The following is a 10,618-nucleotide window of genomic DNA, read 5'->3' on the forward strand; positions in this document are numbered from 1 at the left end:
GTCTCCTTCCATTCAAATCCTGACTCTGGTTTGGCCCGTTTGCTTCAGCCCAACCGTTAAGTGGGGCTCTCGTCCTCGGTTCCATTTAGTAAGGACTGTGTACGGGAGAAGCGGAGGCGAGGCAAGTAAGGACACTTTCTTCATCTGAGAATTCAGGTACACCTCCCGCCGGCTTCCAGCTCTTCGGGCCGGGGCGGGGATGAAAGGAACACAAACATTCATCTCTAGCACCCAGGCTGGAGCCAAAATCAGTGAGCCTCGCCCTCACAATCATGCCCAAAGCAATCCCAAAGCTCAGCATCCTCAGCCCGGTAATAACAAGCCCTCGGGCCCTAGCGCTGCGCCGGCGGCTGACGCGGGTTCCACCCCCAGCATCCCTTAGGGGCCCGCGCACCGCTAGGAGCGATTCAGGGGTGCAGAGCCCGAGATTCCCAAGTGCAGAGGGAGGAGTAACCCCTGAGTACCGCGCCGGGTCTGCCAGCCCCCTCCCCCACTCCTCGCCCACCCCCGCTCCCCAGCGGCGCGGAGGGCGCATGCCCAGAGCCCCGGCACGCTTTCCCGGCTCCTCGGCCGCGGCTTGGGGGCGGCCCGGGAGCCGCGCGGACTCCAAGTCCCGGCGTGCCTCGCGGCGGGCGCGTGCGGCCGGGCGCGGGGACCCGCGGGCGTGCGGGGCCGCTCCGCCCTGGGAAGCGGCTGCCCACCTCCTCCCGCTGATTGCGTCGGCGGCGTCGGCGCTCGCGCAGGGGCGGGTCACGGCTCGGCGAGGCGCTGCGGGGCGGGAAGGAAGTCGTGGCGGCGGCGGCGGCGGCGGCGGGAGCAGCAGCAGCGGGAGCGGGAGCCGCGGCGCTGTCAGTTAGGCCGTCGGAGAAATGGGCGAGCCTGGGTCGGAGGTGAGCGCCGAGCCCCGCGCCTTGGCCACCAGGGCCGCTTCGGCCCTGCGCGGTGGGCCCGGGCGAGGAGTCGGGGGGGGGGGCTCTCGGCGGGCCGGCCCCGGCCCCGCGCCTGCTCGGGCCCCGCGCGGGGCGGGGGCGGGGGGTGGCGTCGGGGGCGCGCGCGGTCGTGCGCGGCGCCGCGGCCGAGAGCTGGGTGCGGGGGGCGCGGGCGAGGCGCCGCGGGCCCCCGACGAGCCGCCGTGGCTTCTCTCGTAGGTGATGGAATCCGCCCCTGCGGCCGGGCCGGGGACCTCGGCGACGCCGACGACGGAGGACGCCGAAGATGACATCCAGTTTGTGAGTGTAAGTAGCGGCGCGGCCGGGGTCCGTGCAGGGAGAGCGCCCGTGCGGGGGAGCCTGGGCCTGCCGCCCCCACCCCTCACCTCGGGCCTGGTGCGTGTCTGATCACCCTCCCCCCGGGCCCCGGGAGCAGCAGGGCCCAGGTTGAGGGGATCGACCCAAAGGGGGGACTCAGCCACCCTGGGAGAGGCACAAAGAAAGTGGCCGTCGAGTACGTGATGCCCTTGGCCACACTTCTCGTGCATTCGTCCAGAGCCTTTTCATACTTCACCTATGCAGTGCTGGTCCTTGGGACTGTTTTGAAAGGGGACTAGAGGCCCTTTTGGGGGAATGAAGAGGCATGACAAGAACCCATCCAGGAAGTAGAACACAGAGAGGGATGCGAGAACTCTCAGTGGGAGCTCTGTTGCGTTACCGTGAAGCTTATGGTCCTCTTTATCCTCTGAGGTCATCATGTTACAGCATAATGACCGCTGACGTTCATGGTGTGTTTCCGTGCGTCAGGGTCTGTCAAGTATTTTATTGAGGTGAGGGTTCCCCTTAGGTCGCATTTTTATTTAATTGTTATTATTAAACTGGTCTTTAAAAGTGTGGAGCATCTTCTTTCTAAACCATCTCTTTGTGACCTGACAGATTGTAGTGTGCACTTGCCTTATACGCCCCAACCTGGGTTCACCCCAAGGCACCGCATATGCCCTCCTGAGCACTATTGGGTGTGGTCTAGAGACCAAAACAAACAAAAAAAATAAACCAAACTTACATTGTTTTAGGGAAAAAAAGGGTGTAATGTATTCTGGGATTTCTCATTCAAAGCCGTTATACTGCTTTAACTAGTATCTTATTTGGTTAGGTGCAGTGCTTTATATGCTAAATTTTTGAACACATTGGGACTTGATAAACAATACCACATGTTTTTCTTTAGTGGAGTACACTATCGTGTATTTGTGTGTCGGTTATTGGGCAGCTTTGTAAAACTAGTTCTTAAACTCTTGGTTCAGCTGCCCCAACTTGAGACCATTGTTAATGATCCATTGTTAGATTGTGGTAAAGTAGGTTTGTCTTTCCCAAGATCATTTCCTTGACCTTTGGCCACATATATGGACTCTGTCTTTTTCATTTAAACTCTGTCTCTTTCTTTGGAAGTTTCTAGGATGGGAGAATATAGGAGTTGTATATTCTCCCTTCTCTATGGCTGGAAATGTGATTCATGACATGATTCTGGGGCTCTTTTGGACAAAAATTTAGGCTCATCTGAATGTTGGTGTATTTGTGAATGGAGAAGTTTCCTCCTAAATTGTCTTGAAAAACCTTAAAGCTCAAGTTTAAAAATACTATTACTTTTTTTTTGGGGGGGGTCACACCCGGCGATGCACAGGGATTTCTCCTGGCACTGCACTCAGGAGTTACCCCTGTCGGTGCTCATGGGACCATATGGGATGCTGGGAACCGAACCGGGTCAGCCTCGTGCAAGGCAAACACCCTACCCGCTGTGCTATCGCTCCAGCCCCACTATTACATTTTTAAAGTAAATTGATTTTCACATATTTGGGTGAGAAAAAAATACATATTCTGTGTGTTCAATTCAACACAATCTTAAAATTTGTAAATTATTTGTATGTTGTTTCCAAATATAGTTTCAAAGGTCTAATTGTTCCGTGAGGGGGTTCAGCTCCAGCAGTCCCAGAGAGTAGACCTGGGTATTGCATCGATCCCCTAACCCTCTTCCCCAGCATAGCAGTTTGTGGCCCCTTATTTGAAAAAAATTTTGAATGGAAGCATCTATTGTTCCAAAGGTAGAGGTGAGTTAATAATATGCATTCACGTCTAATTATAATGTTAGTCACAACCTGCTGAGCCTTTGCTTTTTCTTGTTGTTTTGTGGCCACACCTGGTGGTGTTCTGAGGGTACTCTTGGGTTACTTGTGCAGGGATCACTCTTGGCAGTGACCTTCTGTGGTGCTTGGGATTGAATCAGGGTCAGCTGGTTCAGAGGACCTTAATCCCTGTACTTTCTCTCTTGACCCTGCCTTTGTCTTTTTAATGGTCGCATTTCAGTGACAGCTTTTCAAAGTAAATTCAAAGATGTTTTTCTTTGTAACAATCTCATATTTTTTATCTCAAGTAATGTTTATCCAATAAAGATTATTTAACAAGTTCTCAGCTTTACATTTTTCTTGTTTTACTTAAAAAGTGCTGTATGATGTCACTTAAGTTACTCTGGTTTTGATTTGATTCAGTTTTAGTAATTGCCCATCATTTTCCCATCTGTAATCCACATGGTGTATCATGGTATTGTGGTTTCCAAAATACAGACCTGAAATGAAACAGCACGCTATAGAGAAAGCATGTTACAAATGTAGAGGTCCAAAAAATGAGCTCTTTCATTGTTTAACACTAAGTCTATGTTTCACAAGTGTATTGTTTGCATTTTGTAAAGCCAGTACACCTGTTTAAACAGGACTCATTTAGAAAGTGTTACCATAACAAAAAACCTTTGATTTACATAATTTGCTGTCATTTTCTTTAGGGTTTGCTATGATGCTTTATTTTGCCACCATCTTAATCTTACAGATACTTTAATTTAGCCCTAGAAAATTGATAACAACGAACTGATGATTTAATTTTTAGTAAGACTGCTCTCCACATACAAAGTATAAAAGTTACCAGGACTAGCTATTACAGTGGCACCTGAGATTTACTTCATAACTTCAGAAGCACAAAGTCAGACATTAAGGTACATACCCATATATACTATGTATAGAAGTATGTTTAGATCTTGTTTTATTTTTCAGTGCTGGGGATCTAAGTGGCCCAGGGCCTCATATGTGCAGTGCACGTACTCTTCCCAATTTCTCAGGTGCAGCAGAAGGGCTCATGGCAAAATATGAGAGGATCTTTTGGCTGGGTTCTTGGGGTAGTAATTCAAATAAAATCAGCAGGAGCTCATAATTTGCAAAAAATAGTAAGCATGCTAGATCTATAAAGATTAATTGGGAGTAATTCCTACCCATAATATTTTAATGTGGTAGATTAGATAAGGGATGAAAACTAGTAGAAAAATGCTTTGTATAAAGAGCATAGGGCTATCAAAAAAGGCTTGAAACTCAGTTTATTACTTTCATATTGTGTGGGTTTAGTACTGTGTGCATTTTGTCTATTTGAAAAGACTTTCTAAGGAAAAATAAAAGAGTCATCAAAATGACTAGCAGAGAGGAGTCTGTAGTTCTGGTACATCACGAAATTTTTCCTAAAGGAGAGCGGGAAACAATGGGCCAGATTGTTTTGACATCATGAGTTAATAACTAAGTTCAAACTTAAAAATTTGAAACATTTAAAATTTTTTGACTGGGCAGAGCAATAAATATAAACTGTGTTCCTATCTTCTCTTTTGCACTCTGAACTGCCCCATCAGCTCGGGATTTGAATTAGGTTTTTGCAGGTATGTTTTTAGTGGAAGTGTTTTGGGCACACCTGGCAGTGCTCAGAAGCTACTCCCGCTTTGGAACTCAGACACTGCTAGCAGCGTGGGGACCCTGCAGTATAGGGAGGGAACAAAGGTCTGCAGCGTGCAAAGTACCTTATTCTGTCTTGTCACTCTGGCACCTGATCTTAATTTCTAGTTTTAGTTTAGTGTTCGTTTGGGGGCCACACTTGTCTGGATTCAGGAAATAATTCCTGCCTGGCTCTGCTCAGGAGTCATGACCCCAAGTGGTGCTTAGGGTCAGACTGTGTCGTTGGCCTTGTGAAGGGCAAATGTTCTGCCTGCTGCATTATTTCTCAGGCCCTGCAGCTGTGCTTCATTTTTTTGCTTGAGTCTAGGCTTCTGTAGACCATGCTTTTGCGTGGTGACATCACTTTCCAATGAGTAGGTTATTGGTGTTTTAGTGTCCCTGTGCTTGTTCTTCTAGTACCTGTGCCCTTGACCCTGAATGATTTTTCCTTGAGAGTAGTAGAATACTTTGATTTTGTTACTGGTACAGATGAGATTAGAATGATGGCTCTAGTTCAGAGTTACCAAGTGAATTTGGCCTCTTGCCCCTCTTTCAGAAACTTACTCAGACCCCTTGGAAATCTGCCACCTTTAAATGAGCAATCAGACCTCCCCTCCCCTAATTTACTACCACTTACCCCGGAGGTTTTAGGAAACACTGTTTCGGTTGATCAAATGTCTTATAATTGGTGGACCATGTTTATTCACATTTGTTAAGCACCTAAGCAATGACAAAGAGAAATTAAATTTTTTATATTTGTATTTTGAATATTTCCTGGAACATTAATTATTGTTTGATTAGTCTTATAAATTCAGAGTTGTGACAGCCCATAGGTATCTTATTGAAGGAAGAGAAGTTATTTTTACCAGAGAAACGAGAAGAAAGCATTGGTTTATGCATAGTATGAATACCTCAGAATTAATAGTGCCCACGCAGTTTTAAATATTTAGAGAACCAAGTATACGTCACTTGGGTCTTACCTTTCAGAAATTAGGATATAAGACTTTTACTCACTGTTTGTTTGTATGGGTCCCTGGGTGTGATCCTGGGAACAACAAATAGGTATAGAAACTCATTATCTCACCTGAAAGTGTATTGTAAAAAATAAGTGAAGTAATAATATGAAAAAGTTAGCAGAGTGTATGTACAGTGGTCATGACAATTGGAGTACGAAGAATACTAAAATATTTTGATTCCGCCGGGTCATTATGGGTAGTTTTTAAATAATCACTGTATAAAAGTAGTCTTTTTCTTTGGAGTGCTTCTCATTCTTCATCAGTTCTCTTTCTTATCATCTCTCCCTTCCACTCACTTATTATTTCAAACTTTATAGAGCAAAGGATCAAGTTTTAAATCGCCCTCTTTTTTTTTCTTTTATTTTTGAATTCCCTCTTCTGATCTTTTTCTCTCTCATCAAATGAAGTTACATAGAGCTTCAGAAATGGTTCCCTGTCAGTCCGTGATTCCCGCTGATGGTCATCTGTCATTTATCTTGACTCCTGCTCTTCTGCTACTGTGTGACCTTACATGTCACCATTTTTTTCTCACTTTTTTTTCTTGTTTTTTTGTTTTGTTTTGTTTATTGCCTATTACCTTTTTTTAGCTCCCTTTTTTTTCTCTCCCACCCTCCTCCCCTGCCTTCTTCCCTCCTTCCTGGAGCCACGTCTGGTATTACTTGGAGCCTGTTCCCAGCTTAGTGCTGGTGGTTTGCTCCAGGTGGTTCTGCTGGCACCAGGGATTGAACCGGAGGCCCCTGAGTGCACAGACTTTCTCCAGCCCTCTGATCTATCTTCTTGCCTCCCCTCTTTTTTTTATTCTTTACTCATTAAGTACCCATGGAGTCTTGTTTCCCCAAGTAGGTATTTCTGATAACCTCTGGACTATATTGCTTTACTTTTTCCTATTGTGCATTTCTTGAAGAGTGCAAACAGGAAATTTGAAAGGAGAAGCTGTCATATTTTTACCAGCTTTCTGGATTGAGTGTAGGCCTGACAATCTCAATAAAAAAAAAAATAGATAGGTTTTAATTCTAAAGTTGGTAAAAGTTGTTGAGCCAGACCTGGTGGTGTCAGGGTTCCTCCTGGCTCTGTGCTCAGGGATCACTCCTAGAGGGCTGGGGGCTGTGGCAGGGGCAGCAGCTGGGATGACCAGGATGAACTGGGTCACCTGCTGAAAGGCTAGTGCCCTTCCTGCTGTGCTATCACTCTGACCCTTAAAGTAGGTAAATGTATTGGTTGTACACTGGGGAGTATTTTTCCTCTCGTTTCCTTTTATTTTTTACAGCATCTGCGAAAGTCCTCATTGTTCCATGATCCCTGAGTGGCTTTAGTCTCTTGTTGCTCAGAGACTAGATCACTAACTGCAGGGATACTAATAGGAAAGCCTTTGGGAGAGAGCAGCTCTGTTTGAGATTGGATGTCTCTTCTCAGGAAGGCAGTCAATCTCTAACTAGATCTCAGCTTTTGTATCTTCACTCCAGGGCTGTTTGACTTTAGTTTTTCCACTGAATATTTTACTTTGGTTTGCCAGTAGCCAGCTTTCCCCAGCCTTAGAATCTTTCCATAAGCCGTATTCTTCTACAGCAAATGCCCTACCCACTGTACATCATTCTTGCCCCTCATCAGACTCTTCTCTTTTTCTCCTTTCTTTCTTTCCTTTCCTCCCTTCCTTCCTTTTTTTTTGTGCCACACCCAGTGATGCTCAAGGGTTGCTGCTGCTCTGTGCTCAGGAATCACCCCTGGAGGTGCTTGGGGGAACCTTGTCGGATACCAGGGGTCATACTGGGGTTGGCCACATGCAAGGCAGATGCTCTCCCTGCTGTACTATCGCTCTGGCCCATTATTTTCTTAAAGAAAATCTTGCCTTCACACTGAGGCTATTACTGTCTCTCGTTCTCAGAATACTATTACTTTCTTTTAAAAATTTGTATACTTTATTATATTTTTGATTTTTAAAATTTTAGGGCATCGTGGCTTACAAAGTTGTTAGTAAGATTTCACACATACGCTATTCTAGCGCCACAGGCAGGTCCCTCCACAAGTTTTCAGTTCTTTGGGCATTTGTTATTCCCCTATTCTGTTTCTTCATATCCCACATGTGAGAGATCATTCTGTGTCTCAGCAACCTGTTTCGTTTCTTTTTTTGGGGGGAGTGGGGTGCATACCAGTAGTGCTCAGGGCTTACTCCTGAACCTGCACTCAGGAATTACGCCCGGCAGTGCTTGGGGGATGCCCGGAATCAAACCTGGGCTGGGCTCATGCAAGGCAAGTGCCCTGCCTGCTGGTCTATGTCTCTGACCCCCCTCCCCCACAGTTAGCACTTTTCTTTAAGGTCTTCTCTCTTTAACTTTGAATTTATGCAGCCCTGATGGTATTCTTAATCTCTGATAGCCCACTTAGTTCTTCTTGAATTCCAGAATTTTTTGTTTTGGGGACTCACCCAGTGGTGCTCAGGGCTTACTCCTGACTCTGAACCTTGGAGACCACATGGGGACCTGGGCTGCCAGGGATCAAGCCTGCTTCAGCCGTGTGCGAGGCGAGCACCCTTCTCCCTGTACCGCGCTCCAGCCCCAAATCCCAGCATTTCTGTAGAGTTGCTTCTGCTATTCTCCCCCGGCATTATTGTTTCGCTAGTTCAGTAATCTACCAGAACAGCTCTCAGTTCTGTTTCCCGTTACTTTTGTACATTCCATTTCCAGGCCAGGCCTGCGTTTCCTTATCTGACGGGACAAGGAAATTATCTGAGGGTAATTCCCGTATTCCACTCGCAGTCAACCCCTTCTGTTCAAGAGAGAACACAGGCTTTCAGGTTTTGTGTTCTAAATTGTACTATTGGTATTGTTACCCTTCTATTTACAAGTCTTTAGGCTTTTTAGAGACCTTTGGACTACTTGCTATTATTATTACTTGTTTATTTCTTTTTGACTCAGTCAGTGGTGCTCAGGGCTTACTTCTGCACACAGAGATCCCTGCTGACAGGTGTATGTGGTGCCAGGGATTAAACTTCGGTTGGATTTGTATAAAGCAAGTGCCTTATCCACTGTACTAAATCTCTAGCTTGATAATTGTTATCTTCTAACAGTTCATTTGTTGTATACATGAGGTGTCTGTGCACTGCTGCAACACTATTCTCTTTTGTCATCGCCACTGTATTGGTTCTGCATTATTGTGTGCCTGGACTGATTAATTTGTTGTTGATTTTTTTATTTGGGGGCACACCAGCTGTACTGAGGGCTTACTCCTGACTGTGCTCAGGGATCACTGCTGGCAGGTTCGGTGGATCATAGCGTGCTGGAGATAAACCCTAGGTCAGCTGTGTGCAAAGCCACCTGCTGTACAATCAGTCCAGCCCTGAAACTTATTACTTTTGTTTTTCCTGTTCTGTATTTTTCTATGTGATGAATCTTTTCCCTCCCCCCTCTGCCGTCCTTCCCTCCCCATCTTCAGTATTTTTAAAACATAGATCTCATGGTACTATTTAAAAATTTTTTGTTTGTTTCTTCAGCCATACCTGGCGGTGCTCAGGGTTCACTTCCAGCTGGGCTTGGGGGAGTTGAACCCTGTTGAGTCGCATGCATGCAAAGCAAGCGCCCTACCCGCTGTACTCCCTCCTCCAGCCTCCTCATGGTACTATTTTCATCTTATTGTTCATTGATTATTTTTGTCTATAGAATAAAATTGAAGTTTTTCAACCTACCCTTAGGGCCTAATCTGCATAGTAAAATTTCTATGGGTAGGAAAACTGAAGGACAGGAATCAGTCGGGTTGGATGTTTGAATTTAGGAATGGGAAATAAAGCCAAGCTGTTCAAGTCTTTTATCAGCTGCCTGCAAGGCTAGGGTCTGAACCCTTGCATTATCTCTCCAGCCCTGATTTTGAGCTTGAATATCTAAGAGACTTTATATTACTGAAAAGCATTAGATTTTATACCTGAGTCCTTATACCATTATTCTTATATCAATTTTCCTTTCACCAAAGAATCAATACAGTCTTTTTGGTTGGTTTATTTTTGTTTTTTGTTTTGGGTCACATCTGGTGGTGTCCAAGGCTTGCTCCGGGCTCTGTGCTCAGGGATCATAACTGGCAAGGCTAGGAGGACTTTACATGGACTCCACGTGGTGCCATGGATCCAACCGGGGTCAATTGAGTGGAAAGCAAGCACTTTCCCACTGTGCTGTTCCCCTGGCCCCAGTCAGCACAGTCTTAATATGTTTATGCTCTTCCCTTTAGTCTTGTCATCATGCGCAGTTGGTTCTTGAATAACATTCCCTGTTTCTGTTTTCAACAAAATGTCGATATTTGAAGACCTGTTTGTTTTTCATTATATGTAATTTCACTTAAACTGTTCCATCCTCAGTGTTTGAAGTAAGGATTTATTCTATTTCCCGCTGTAATTATTCTTTGCCGCTACTCATGGGTCTTTCAATTCAGAGGAAGTCTTGCCACTTAACCTCCCACAATTAAAAAAAAAAAGGTGATTAGTTTCAAAAGTTTAGTTTGAATAACTGCTCACAACTTTTTTAATTGCTTAATTCTTTTACAGGAAGGACCCCTAAGACCTGTTCTTGAATACATTGATCTGGTTAGCAGTGATGATGAAGAACCTAGCACCTCTCATAGTGATGTAAGTACATCATCCTTGATTAGCATTTGGAAAATGTGTCACTTAAGATGCATTTAAGAAGAAACCTCTGTCATTAAGAGACATTCTGTAAAGATTGTTTTTAATGGTGGCTGTTTAGGAACTATATAGCCCAGTTTTCCCAGACTTTGCTATGGCAAATATGGCAGGTAATTCAGGAGTCTTTAGCTGAGAACATCTTCTATTTCTACTAGTTTTGTTCCTTTTGTTAGTGAGGATGTAAAATGGTAACATGATATAAGAACCTTGTAAGCC

The 10,618-nt window shown here is 45.3% G+C and overlaps 1 protein-coding gene across 2 annotated transcripts in view; it reads left to right on the forward strand.

The window, feature by feature from the left end:
* Positions 1 to 636: 636 nt before the first annotated feature.
* Positions 637 to 10,618, forward strand: part of ZNF451 (zinc finger protein 451) — an 84,472-nt gene continuing 74,490 nt past the window's right edge. For both annotated transcript variants that reach the window (XM_004605873.2, XM_004605874.2), the window contains exons 1-3: positions 637 to 890; positions 1,149 to 1,235; positions 10,265 to 10,345. In XM_004605873.2, the coding sequence (XP_004605930.1) occupies positions 870 to 890; positions 1,149 to 1,235; positions 10,265 to 10,345 (189 nt within the window). In that variant the 5' untranslated portion in view covers positions 637 to 869. The remainder of the gene's footprint in view (positions 891 to 1,148; positions 1,236 to 10,264; positions 10,346 to 10,618) is intronic.

The sequence above is a fragment of the Sorex araneus genome, chromosome 4 (assembly GCF_027595985.1).
Source record: "Sorex araneus isolate mSorAra2 chromosome 4, mSorAra2.pri, whole genome shotgun sequence".
Taxonomy (NCBI): Eukaryota; Metazoa; Chordata; class Mammalia; order Eulipotyphla; family Soricidae; genus Sorex; species Sorex araneus.